Consider the following 14,334-nt stretch of genomic DNA (forward strand, 5'->3'; position numbering starts at 1 on the left):
TCCGTCCTTTTTAACGCCTTCTGGTAACTATTTGAACGCACCTTGTATGCAAATGACCAACCGACTCCGCCACCTAATTGTCTCTATGATTAAACATGAGCTGCACATTTTTGCTTAGAGAGGCTGAACATTTTGAAAAGAGCTGGGCCCCCTGACAGCACCTCTCCACTGCAATGATCTGCAATGCTAATTCAGTGTACTGAGTCCAGGGAGGGGCAGTGCACGCAGGACAACCCCACAAAGAAGAATCCATTCCATGCAAATAAAAACCAAAGCATGAACATACATACTTGCATAGAGACTCCTTAAATTACAAGTCAATTGCTTATGTCAAATCCTGTTTCACTTTAATTTCTGCTCACACTGTATATTCTGTTTGCACTGTAGTTACTATTTCTATTTTATTGATCATTTTATATTTCCTTGTGTTTATATTGCATGTTTATGTATTAATAAATAAGTCAATTTTTGACTACAAAAAAGAAATTCCTAGATAATAAAAGGTAAAGCATGCACTGCTGCAGCCTGAAAGTAAAATTATAGCAGAACAGACACGTGGCTCTAATGATCAATACAAATGAAACCAAATGAGGGCAAAGAGGGAGAAAATGGGAGGATCAAAGAATCAATAAAATCATTGTTTAAAGCCATATGTCTGCTGCTGCCCCACCCTCCTGGGAGAGCAGCAGTAACACTACGAGTGAACACAAACAGATAAACACATGCCACTGGCCCTCGGGCTGCAGGGAGGAAGACACTGTGCAGGCTTATTAATTAACAGCTTTTTAAGTAATTCATTGGAGCAGCTCCTTCCGGCTAAACACCAAAAAAGATGCCATCACTTGGCCCTGATACACAGAGAAGTATAATGCAATTTTTTGGCTTATTTAAATCCTTCTTTTTTCATTTTTGTTATAGTGTATACGACAAAGATTTAGAGCAACACAAAAATCTGAAGTAAGGTTAAAAAGCTCTCCTCTTGACTCCATGTTGTTTCTCGAGCTGATCATAAAAGATCGTAGAGCAGGAGGAGAAAACAGAGGCAGAGCGGATGTGTAGCAGACGAGAGGACGAGGCAGCTGCATGGCTTAAGGGCCATCTTCATTTCTTTATTTATCCTCCAAGCAGCCTCGTAAAAAGGAGGAATTAACAATTACTGTCAGACGTCAGCCAGATAGAGGATACGAATCAGACAGTAGAAAAGAAAAGTACCAAAGAGAGACGAGAGAGACGAGAGCGAGAATCTAAGGAAGAAACCAAGGAAAGGTTTAGGGTTAGGGTTAGATACAACATTTTGGTTTTTATGTTGTGGATTTTAGCAGTAGGGTTGTGTGTGTGTGTGTGTCTGTGTGTGTAGGACTTAGGTGTCGCCCTACAAATGGGAAAGACAGGAAAAGGAGGACAGCTGGACGGAGATGAAAAGGGCGTGTGGCTGCTACACAACCTGACATGCTGGTTGCCATTTGCCTCCCCCCCCCACACACACACACACCCATCCTCTTTAAAACCACTTCTGACAGGCGACAGCTGCTGCCCTCAAATTTAGGACATGCTTCCTCTCCAAAGTATACAGATAAAGACAGATTGAGAGATACGTGATTTCAAAGCATGTGACCGCCTCGCAGCTTTCAAAAGACAGACTCAAGAAACATCCCATCGCGTTAACGCCCCACTTCTTCAGTTTCTCATCTCTGCTCCACACAGCAGTGTTCACGTGTCCTCAAGCCTCCGAGAGTGCACTTCAATCTTTGTGTGTGAGCTCATCGTGCCCTTGCCTGCGTCTTAGCCGATGTAGCCTCGTGGCCTCCTCTTCTTCTAGAGGCAAACCAGACTGCGTGCACATGTCTCCCCGGGGGGGAAGGGGAGCGGGTCGATGGGGTGCAAGAGGAAGTGGGTCAAATTGCAGAACAATGCAGCGTTGCCAGGGGTGAAGAGGCTCTTCATCACATTAACTCTACTTACATTAAAGTATTAAAGTATGTCTCGTATCCGGATTGTGTCTAGATCTGAATTTAATCTGATTACATTTACACTTAGTTCTATATCTGTGTCTCCACTGTCCACACTGAGATCTGATTCAGATCCGGTCGCTCCGTCCAGCTCACGTTACGTCCTCCTGTCTTTCTCACAGGTCCCAAAAATCAACAGCACATATACAGGTAGATGTTCATTTGTGAAGCTGAGGTTTTGTGTGTGCTTGCTATTTAATTTGCCTCCATCCACGACTGTCTTCTAGAACATTGAGCTGAGGACTGAGGAGAGGACTGTTTGGGTTTCTCTGGGCTGGTGGCTGCAAGCTCCGAGCAGCTGCTGCTGCCTCACAGGTTTGGAACAGTCACACGTGGTTTCAGCTCGTGAAGTTGTTATGTGTGGATTGACAATGTAATTGCATTTACACTTAAGTTCGTGGTGGTCACACTGACCACCTCCAGATGTGGTTTGACCGATCAGATCACAATCGTGCATCTTTGGATGCGATTGCACTTGTGCTTTCATGTGGTAAAGCTCTATCTTATTGCAATCTGTATTTGAATTCCAGGTTTAAATGGTGAAGTTGTGACTTCCTAAATGAACTAAAGGAAATGTAGCTTAAGTACTAAATGATGCATTACGCTTTTTGTGACTCAGACATCAAACCGCTTTTACTTGTGACTCCTCGATAGAAAGTCTGAGAAAGTATGAAATATCACTGTAACATTACAAATTCATATCAATTATCAAATAAAAATAACAGTTCCTTTTGTAAATTAGATTACACTGTTGCATACATGGAGATATATTTGAGTTTCAGTGTAACATGCATAGATGCAGAAAGAGTGGGACATATTAGATTATGCAAATGTCGCTGATCTTATTTTTTTACTGACATTTTTTTGTAAAGCATTTTGTAATTTGTTGTTTGTTGTGTCAGATTTTAAATTATCTGTCTAACTTTGTGGGCATTACCTACCAGCAGCACTAACAACGTTCACTCATCAGACCTGTAGTAGGCTACACACCAATGCTTCCACTATATGACACAACAAATTCCAAAGGTATAATTGAAGCAATATAGTACTAGCAGTGATGGTCAGCCTCAGAGACTGTTGACCGAGCCTGTCAGGGCCCTTCAGGTTTATTTGTTTTTAAAGATTTATACGTGTGACCTTAAGTTGGGCTGCAGAATGTGAAGAGATCCTTTTAAGCCATCTGGAGGAATTTATGACACTAATACTGTGTGACACTAAACAGTTGAGAAACATGTTGGTGGGTTTCTCGACCATTCCTTCAGGCCGGTCGCCCACTTTTCCTGAGATGCGGTCTGAGTAATAAAACCTCCGGACGTTAGAATTAGTTTGTACGAAATGTCAGAGATGTCAGACGTCAGCTGAAATCTGTAAAAATATTCTTAAAGACAACATTTTGTTGAATAAGGAACTGCTAGTTATTTGTTGCTCTTTATATTGGTTACATTTCAAACAGAGTAATTTAGTTACACACTTTCAAAACATTTCATGGATTCCAAATTATTTTTTATGCATCCAGTTCTGTTGCCATTTTGATCAAAAGTCATTTTTATTCAAACTAGATTTAACCCCTCGGACGTCACAGCTCCCAGCCTCCAAAATGTAAATACTATTTTTAAACCTTGTATGATGTAGTTATGTTTTTGGAAGATATTTGATGAGCATTTTATAGAGCTAATTATTGGGATTCCTATCCGTAAAGAGATTTCTTCACTTTTAGAATGAATTGAAAGTGCATGCTTCTGTATAACACACATAGGGTGGAAGGTGATATAAAACATTAAGCATAAGGTGTACATAATCCACATAGCATGTGTGTTGAAACATGTGTATTTATACTCAGGTGGACCTCATCCTCCACATCTTTTAACACCAGTCGGACCCTGTGACTTCAGTCTGCTTCTGCTAAATGTGGAACAATGACCTCATATCAACACGGCTGTGGGTGCTTCTGAACGGCCTCACTAAATGAAGACAGATCTGGCTCTCCTTAGCCTCCTGGTTGATGTCCTGACCTCCTACATTACCTCAACTCAACAAAACAAAGTCCATATGTGTCTGAGAATCCACTCATACAGCTTGAAAATGTGTTTTAAAAAATGACCTCGTGAGGAAATAGTAGAAACAACATGTGCACCAGGTACCTGATACTCCCCAGAGAGAGAGAGAGCTACAACCGGGTCAGATTCCAGAAATGTTTGGAAGGGAAATCCTACGATTGCCAGATCGGAATGTAGCAGAGCTGCTGTCGTGGTGGTTTGAAGAGAAATAAAGTGAGAAAGAAAAACAGCCTGATGGCCAAAAGTCCTTATAGATCTGCGAGCTACAGCAGACATCATTTAGGCAAAAACAATTAGACTGAGATCCTGAAAAAGAGCGAGGGACAGTGATTCACATTCATGCTCTCTGAAAGGAAAACCCCCTCCTGCTCCAAACATACAGTACCACTGTCCACAGGCTTTAGAAACGCTGGTAATGTGTTTCCTCGTCTCTGTGAGCCTCACATTCACTCTCATCAGATGAGGAAATCAGTCACAGTGTGACATGTACCGAAGGTGGTGAATAAAAATAACACGCTGCTGTGACACAGCTATTAAACATGACGACCGTGTTTCTCTGTTCCTGAATGTGATCTCACACTTTGAGTCTCGCTTTTATCTGTAGGAATAATGCTCTCTAAAAATAGCACGCGTGCCATGGCTCATCAGTTTTTCATGACATGAAGAAAAGACGAAAAGAACTGGGGCAAAAGCAAAAAAAAGAGGAAGAGAGCTGTAATTACAAAGCAGTAATATAGTGCCCCAGTTTAAAGGGACACACAACACAGTTGGGTACAGCAACACGGTTCAGCTTCAGCTTTAAAGTTAAAAACAGAAGGATAGAAAGATGGAAGGAGAGTCTGCAAAAGCAACCAGCAAACCATGTCATTCATCCCCTGAGATTATCTGCCTCCCGGCCTCCTCGCCGGCTCATGCATGACTGTACATCGCCTAGAGGACACCCGGCAACCCAGAGCAGCATCATCAACATCATCCTCCTCATCATCATCATCAGCAGTGATCAGTGAGCATCCTCACCTTCTTGTCCCTTTTCCAAAGCCTGAGACAGCAGAAGCTCCAGTAAAACAAGTCTCCCACCATGTCAGCGTGAGCCGGCGTCTCTCCCTCGCTTCTCTAGCTCATTCTAGTGAGGCGGCCGATTCCCCCACTGTCACAACACTGGCAGAGAGCCGCTGCTCTGAGGGGAGGGAGGGAGGGAGAGATAGAGAGAGAGAGTCAACGCCTTTGCAGCTGAGCTCATCTCTGAACCACTGACACTCCTCCTCCTACACCCTCCCTCCTCCTCCTTCTTCCAACCTCACTGTTGCTATGACCTCATCGCTTCCTGTTTGGCCCCGCCCACTCTTGCACACGCGCCGGCTAGCGGCTTCTACCGCCCCCGCCCCCAACCCCCTAGTTTCTTCAATAAATTCCTCACCCCTCCTCACCTCCCATGCTGCAATCACATTTTGAAACCAATGACAACTACCAGAGTGACACAGACACAGGCTTCACTTAAGGGACGTAGCAGAGGGAATTGGTTTGATTATTCAGGAAAATTAATTCTGTGTTTTTTAACCGAATCCAAACTCAGCAGAGTCTTCTTTCTTTCACGGAGCTGGATATTGAGGTCAGCACTGACAATCTGCTCCTGTCCCAGCAATTCAAAGAGCTCCAATCCAATTTTGATTAGCAGATTATCTTTCTCTTGTCTGAGTTCTAGAATTATAGAGTCATCTGCCATCTTTCTCTCATTTTTCACTGTTGCCACTTCCTCACTGGGCTCCTGATAGTCATCGTTCATGATGACCATTTCTTTCATCTTCGGCAGTTCTTGTCTGATCTTCTCTCCATTCTCCTTTGCCCCTCAGTTCTGCAAGGTGCAGCTGGTCATTCATCTCTTGTGCCATTGTGGTCTTCTCCTCGGTTTACTGCACCGTTGAGTTTAGTTGTTCAGGTGATTATTCTGAATATGTTAACCCTTTGATACACAAGCTAGGCAAATCCCTTCTTATGCACAACATGGGTCAAAAAAGACCTGCCTGGCTGGGTGTTTCTTTTTGTTACATTCTTTTATAGCTTATTCTTCTTATTCTTATAGCTTAGGCTCCTTTGACACGATAGGAGATGATTCTTGGGTCATAAAGTATCTATCTATCTATCTATCTATCTATCTATCTATCTATCTATCTATCTATCTATCTATCAATCTATCTATCTAGTTATATATCTATCTATCTGTATTGACAAACGTTTCAGCCATTGACATATTTGTCATACAGAAGGTAATAATAGGCCCTCTTCAGGGTAGACTGGACACAACAGTGCCTCGTTATGTGCTAGTCCTCTAAAGCGCCAACAGTATGAGACACATTAGCCTAGAAATAGAAACCATTAATATCAACAAACAGCTGCCAGCGGGACAGAGACATCAACACGAACTCTGAGGGCTGAAGGGAATGTGACCAACACGATAATGATATTATTCTATAAATCCTATTTGAAAAAGACTATATTGGTCAAACTACCTCTCACCTGTCACTTTGTTTTAGTGCTGTCTGTCAAATATTGTCTACAGTTTTAAAGTCAAACTATACTAACAGTGGGAATTTAGTTATCTCATCTATCATGCTACCCTTTTAGCCAATGTCCTGATAAGAGCTTGTGCCAACCTCAGGAGTGGGATCATGTGCCGACTGCAGTTTACTTAACAGCCACAGATGTCATTCATAATAAGGGTGTTCTGGAAGTTACACACTGAACCCTTAAGACATATGATATGTTATTTATTTGTCCTTTGCTTCCTTTCCTTCCTTGTTCAGTCTCTCTTCCCAGCTTCGTCTTTGCTGCTGCGTCACTCTTTCCTTCGCCCTCTCCTTTTTGACTCTGCCTCTCTTGTTGTTGTTCTCTCACTTTGCTCATGTCCCAAACATGTCCTGCATAGAAGTGTCGACCCTTTCCATCACTCACAGATATTAATAGATGTTCACATGCACTCTGTGAACTGCCTGTGACTTCAGGGTAAAGGTCAAGCAGATGATACAACTACACTGTCAACAATAACAGTGACACTGGACATGAAGTGAAGGAGTTTAAGTATTTCAGGGTCTTGTTCATTAGTGAGGGGACGATGGAGGCTGAGATGGACAGCTGGGTCGGCGTGGCGTCAACGGTATTGTAGCGGACTGTTGTGGTAAAGACGGAGCTGAGCCACAAGGCAAAGCTTTCAATTTAATGGTCGATCAACGTTCAGACCTTACTTATGATCACAAGCTCTGGGTAGTGACAGAACGAACAAGGTCGTGAAAACAACAAATGAGTCTTCATCATACGTTGTTCGCCCCAGAAGTTATAGCAGAGATGGGTAAAGCGGATATGATGCAACTAAAATGAACCGATCTTTTACCACTGAATAATTTGGGATTTCTATGGGTTTGAACATTGCTTGGAAACCTTTTGGATATAAGTCAATAGATATATAACATAAAAGATTGTTATTTATCATATCTTTAAATAACTTAAAAGGAATATTTTCTACATTGGCCAATGAACATTGTGTTTAGCCTTTAATGTTACATCTCAATTCTTAAACAAAGCTATAACCTTCAAATTGAGAAAAGTGAAATGGTGAAAAGTGATATCGGTGAATTTATGTTCACTATCTGAACCTGGGGTACACTGCAGATTACTTCCTGTAACTATTTTAACTTTATATCAAAACCAAACGTTGAGTTTCATGAGACCTGCTGGCAGACAGTCAGATCAGAAGTGAAACCAGCAGCCCACAGTCGCACCACAGGGGGGATTTCAGACCAGTGAGGCTTCTGCTTTTGTCAGTGTTTCCCCACTGGAAAGAGGTGAAGGTACAAATACTTAGCTGAAGATCACTTATTGCAAAATAGACAACCTTAAGTTCAAACCCCCTTTAGAACATGCAGTCATCCAGATGAAGTGTCCTCGAGCAAGGCACAGAGGCCTCGGCATGTGCATCATCCCTCTTTATCTAATCCTCACCTACCTGAGGCAACTTAAAGAAAGGATCCCTGATCCTAAGTATTCCTAAACTATTTTCCACAGTAAGACAGAGCGCTGGGTTCAGACTAGAATGACCGCGACGTTTCCGCCACAGATGAGATCATCAACAGCTGATCGGGTTGCTAAGATGACAGTATCACAACCAACACCGATTGTAACAAATAACCTTTCACAACATATTATTGCACACGCCAGTTTTTACTTAGAGGCACTAACAATCAGCAGGCGTTTACCAAAACAAATTATTTTCTGTGATTGTTATTCACAGAGCTACCTCACACCAGTGGAAGTTGATCAAGTTCACTTTATAATCTGGGACTTTCCATCATCAACCCCACAAAGTATTTCTGTTCCTCTATCACTCATAATGTCAGAGAGCAAAGAGAAGGAGGACAACAATGAAACTTTAACTGTTGGACTGCTTAATTCAGTTCAATTCTATTTGTATAGCGCCAAATCACAACCTGAATTAACTCATGGCACTTTAAATAGTAAGGTCGGGACCTTACAATATTAAAGAGAAACAAAAGGTTGAAGTGTTAGAAAATTTGAAATTACCAGAAGTTATTAACCAACTACGTGACATACAATATATCAAGTGTGTATCTATACTGTGAACACCAGGTAAATAAATAAAAATCTTGATTTTGCATGTTATTAAATAAACAAACAAACGCTTAAACTTTGTCATTCATGAATTCATACCAGGTCAGACCTGTTATTTGTGACAACCCCCCCCCCCCCCCCCCCCCACGATGTTCATGTTTTTTTTACAGTATGTTTTTCATTTTAAAAATGTTTCAACTATTGTAAATATTTTGTAACCCTAAACAAAAGCAGCTAGAGTCCAATTCAGTCTTAATTCAAGGTCTCTGTATTTGGTAAATATTTGTCTTTTCTTTCTACTTATAGTAATTTATAATAAAGTTTATGGTTAAACTGTAACATAACGAACCCCAGTTAAATTAATTTTTCTTAAACAGCTTAAATCATGGTCAAATGTTTTTCTTTATTCAACTCTGTACTTTTTGGAGACTTAAACAATACACATGCCAAGTGTGAAGACATTAAGATGAACGCTCCTTGAGATATGTGTTCCACTTCCAAACAGACAGATTTCTTAAGTTATTAGGTAGATGTATATATCGGCTGATATATCCATATCAGAATGATTTTACTTCCTAATATCAGTATCAGCATCTGTCCCCAAAACTCTGTCAGGCTCCAAATGAAACAATACAATAGTATCAAACAAAATTGAAACCAACAACAAAAACTCCTAATGACGTGCTTAGGGGAACTCACATGGTGTAACACTCAGCACATCTGATTTGAATTTTACATGTTGCCAAACAAAACTCCTTGATTCATAAACACTTCTGATTTCAGGGAAACGTCTTGGATTTCACCTTCAGCTGTTTATGTGTGTTGCAATCTGTGAAACAAAGAGAGAAAAACTGAAAGTCCCCGAGATTTTATTTGATTCCAGTCAGAGCTGAACCAGAACCATCTGCCAGGAGGACATTTTTTGTAAATGCTCTGACACAATGACATTGCAAACAGCAAATTCATAACTGGTCATGTCCTAACAAGAATAAGACCTAATGGACCAACAACGAGGTTCAGTGCTGCACAGAGGACGGTCACAGAAACGTTTACTCTCATAACTCATACGTCAAATATCCACTGATCCAATGATTTACTTTGTTTCTTAGGATTCCAGAAGTTAATCCTACACTTTTCAATTCTTTTCTTTCTTTTTTCCACTCATCTAACTCCAAACAATGAGCCCTTGACTGGGTCTCCCTGATCAACTTAACACACCGGCTGCAAAAGGTGTCTATTTTATTTCTGAACAGGTTCGTCTTGCTGCGTTCATAAGAAAAACCGAATGACTCTAAACTGAGAGTGGAGATGAAGGTGACTACTGCACATTCATCTGTCTGCAAGAGGAGTGATGGATGGACAGAGTGATGGAGGGACTGGAGAAGAGAAATTACAGTAGGTAAAGCTGTGTTCAGTAAGTAAATTAGTCACAGTAAAGGTCGTAAACAACTGAGTAACATCCACTGATGGATTTACAACCTGTTTACTGGAGGTTATAGCTGCTGACAGACTCACACACACACACACACACACACAGACACACACACACACACACACAGACACACACACACACACACACACACACACACACACACACACACACACACACACACACACACACACACACACACACACACACACACACACACACACACACACACACACACACACACACACACACACACACACACACACACACTAAAAGAAAAAAAAACAAATGTACATTTTTAATTCCCCAGATGCAACTGCAGAACCTTGGGGTACTTTTTCTTTTTAAACCTAGCCTAACATTACTGTCTCCATCGTTCCAGTTTAAAAATGGCTCCATCCACAGAGCAGCTGCAGATCCTGAGAAAATGTACAGAATAAATCAACACCTTCAATAAGAGAACAATCTGTCAAAACCAGTCACACACTTCTATCATGGGCAATTTTAGGGGCTCAGCTTTTTATCCAAAGGACACGTCTCCTAGAGACTGGAGGAGCCGGGCATCAATCCACTTTCTGGTTAGTGGACGGCCAGCTCTACCTCCTGAGCCACAGCTGTCTGAGCCAAGTAAAGAGCTCAAACTAAAAGTTAAATGGAAGCAAATTTATAACCCTGGTGGTTTTTAAGTAAAAAATCCTTTAACAAAGGTGCAGAGAGAACGATTAGAAAACATTTTAAAAGCCTGAAACAAAATCCCAGGAAATGCAAACACAGCTCGTTCTTACTCTCCTCCTCTCACATGAATGTTTCTATGGCCGGCCATCACTTGTGTGTCTGCAGACTCTGACTTATCACTGCATGAAGTCTTTGGCTAAGACATCGAGTTCTTCAGGTGCAGTCGCGTCAGAGTATTTCATAAATATAGAATCATGTTTCCCTGCTGCTCTGCTCGTCCATCAGAGCGACTGCTTCTCCTTCCGCTGGGTGTGGCACAGACGCAGCCCGCTGACCTCGGTCTGCACGTCTACACTGTGACACAGCTGCTGCGGCCATTTTGGCACTAAGACCTGATTGGCTGCCAGATCTCAGAATTACTTAAGTGTAACTGCAGAGATAGTCAATCACTGTTGTACTGTAAAAGGAGCTATAAAGCAGAGACAGGAGGAAGAAGAGGAGCAGTGGTGCGGCAGCCATCGCTCCACCCAATTCACTTTAGAGTCTCCTACATGTTTCATTACTGAGATTGCACCGCAAAGGGCAAGCTGTCTGGAAACAGTGTGATAAAGCACATACGCACACACACACATAGAGCCATGAATAATTTGTGTTCATCGTGACCATGACACACTGCAGAATCTGACCTGGAAGCAGAGTGTCAGAGAAAGCAGTTATATGTTCAAATAATAGACTCAGCTTTTTATTTTAAACCAGCTTCTTCTATCAGAGCAGCACAAACAGTCAATCCATTTGTTCTTTAAATCAATGTTCTGGGTTTCCAAGGCTTTAGAAACAGTTTATCACCTCAACTTGACAGAACTAAAGACTCTAAATGGAATTTTAACAACAGCCTTGATATTTTGTTGCATATAATTGAATTGCAAATTTATATATTTTGAGTTAAATCCCACTTCAAATGGCACTTTAAATAATTTCCCTGTCATGTGCCCTTCATGCAAAGTAGACAGGCGGTGTTTTTCCAGGATATGAGCTTCACATATTTCCACACGCAGCTGACATAGTTTTCCTATCGTCTGCTGCCACGGCTGATAATTCTAATTTTACCTCACGGGTGGATACCACGATGAATACCACGGCCCGGCTGTGTTAGCTTTCGCAATGATGAATGAGCAGGGAGTCATAAATCCTGCTGCTGTTGAACATGGATCAACTCTACACACTGACCACATTCCTAAAAACAGGCAGCTAGTTTCTGTGAAGAGTTTCCAGATTTATCCCTGAAAATGCTGATGTTTTGGTATCCTGTGTTTACACGGTGAAAATATTTTTAATACAACCAAGTGTTAAATAAACAGGCTTCACAAAATTACTCCAAGGGACATACATGAGGGGGTCTCTGGTCTATTTTCAATCATGTAGGGGGTCTTGGCGGAGATAATATTGAGAACATCTGCTCTGTAAGGTAGTGAAATGTGTTGAGCAGCAGGAGCCTGGTGTTCTGCCACTTTTCACCCAATAAGATGAACATTAAATATATAAAGCGGCTGTGAGTACCAGGATAATGCTCAGTAGCATGTTCATGACATTATTGGTCAAAAAATGTATTTAGTAATTTAGTGTCCAATAAATCTGCTGATTATTTCCTAAATTAATGGATTCATTGATAAATGAATTATAGGAGCTCAGGTTAACATCCTCAAATCCCCCTTTAGGTGAATTATAATTTCCAGAACACACAAATGTTAGGTTTTCATGAGACAAGACAAAGAAAAGACACAAATGCTAAGAAGAGAAAACCTGGAATCATAGACTGCACCAAATGTGAAGCCAAAAATGTCTTGATCACCCCCTGGTGGCTGGCTCCAGTACAGGTCATTAACCTAACCTCCTCCAGTTTAATGGATGAGACATGGAGCAGCTCAAAAAGTCATTGTACACATCAAATGCATTTTTATCAAAGAGTGTTTCTGTTACTTATTTGATGCTATGAGAACAGGGCGACTCATTTTGATTGACAGCCGAGACCAACCAATTATTGGTCGATCATGTAAGGGATATTTTGGCTTCATGTGTGGACGGTAGAAGGAGGTGGAGACGCATCGTCCAACTTTATATATACATACATCTCTACACACACCAAAATATAAACATCTTCCCAACAGAAACCACATTGCACCTTCACTTGTGCTCCAACTGGTCTTGAGTGGCCTCGAATAAATATTCTAGTAGACTGACATTCAGTATTAATCTGTTTCTTCAAGCTTTGAATGAGTGTGATTCAACAACTAATCAACAAATAGACACAACTCTCCTGTGAAGCCGGTATCTCGTCTTGCCTATAATGACGCAGCACTTATCAACAGAGGTCGACTCTATTGTTTATCTGTTTTTCCGCTGCTGAGGCCACATCTATTCACAACCTCTGTGTTCTCCTGTGTCACAACAACCACACACATCAACAGCTCCGACGTTCACCGGTGGTCTGTAAGTTAAGATGACGAAGCAGTCAAAGGAATCAGGGTGAGTTACAGGTCTGGCACCGGACCGTCATGCATGTATGTATGTGAGGCTGTAAATTCCTGGATGTCTGTGTGTCGCAGCTCCGAGCTGTGACTCGAGGTTCATCCGCAGACAAAGAAGCAGGGAGGTGATGAGAAAGGTGAGTCAGCGGAAAGATCCTCTTACCATGATGAGGCCGGTGGTGATGGGATCATTGCAGCCGTGGCACAGCTCCCCAAACCTGGCCCAGTAGTCCTTCTTGCAGAAAAGCCGTCCATCTTTCTCATAATACCAGTGGGACAGCGAGGCGCTGCACTCACAACATCTGACAGGAGAGAAGAGGCAGAGAGCAGTTAGGTATTTGAAGATAAAATCATCATCATAAGAGTGACACATACAAATCCAGAAATGCCAGTTGCATAGCTGATCAGTTGTTCATTCATCAAGTAAATGATAAATCAAAACATAGTCTGAGGTAGTATTAAGCTACTTTGTAAAAGAAATTGCAAAAACAGGAGAAACAAGACGGCAAGCATCATCACTCCCTCACTAATTATCAGTTAGGACCTTAAAAATTAACCAGATTAGGTGGTTTTTGTGTCAACACTGTATGACGTTGAACTGGACTCTGTAAAACCAGCTCTAACCCTCCTAATGACGCCCTGCAGGGCCCCAAATTATAGTTTACATGGTGATAAAAGTCTCTTAGGCCAAATCCTATTTGACCCATAGGCCCTCGCCCTCAGCCCTTCCTCTTAATTTGCACATTCACGTGTGGGGTTAGGCTGTTCCAATACCTGTTGGGATGAAGATGGGATGAGCCCTCAAAATAAGATTTTCACAACCTTTAGTTCAAACCAAGGGGTGGCCCAGAAACACCAGCAAGTTGTGAGAGCGACCCACAAATGTAGCAATTTCTCCATTAATAAGGATAGCAAAACAAAAACCTTGAAAAAGCGATCGCTAGTGCCTGGGCGATCTTTTTTTGCATGATTATCCCGTATTGTTATTTAATAATATTGTTGAGATATTGAATATCATT

The 14,334-nt window shown here is 41.6% G+C and overlaps 1 protein-coding gene across 3 annotated transcripts in view; it reads right to left on the reverse strand.

The window, feature by feature from the left end:
• The window catches only part of limk1a (LIM domain kinase 1a), a 48,671-nt gene that overhangs the window by 14,261 nt on the left and 20,076 nt on the right, over positions 1-14,334 (reverse strand). For 2 of the 3 annotated variants that reach the window (XM_062385525.1, XM_062385526.1), the window contains one exon: positions 13,479-13,617. In XM_062385525.1, coding sequence (XP_062241509.1) covers positions 13,479-13,617 — 139 coding nt within the window. Of the gene's footprint in view, positions 1-5,083; positions 5,238-13,478; positions 13,618-14,334 lie in introns of those variants that run through there. The other variant, XM_062385527.1, reaches the window with a different exon arrangement.

The sequence above is a fragment of the Platichthys flesus genome, chromosome 4, assembly GCF_949316205.1.
Source record: "Platichthys flesus chromosome 4, fPlaFle2.1, whole genome shotgun sequence".
Lineage (NCBI taxonomy): Eukaryota > Metazoa > Chordata > Actinopteri > Pleuronectiformes > Pleuronectidae > Platichthys > Platichthys flesus.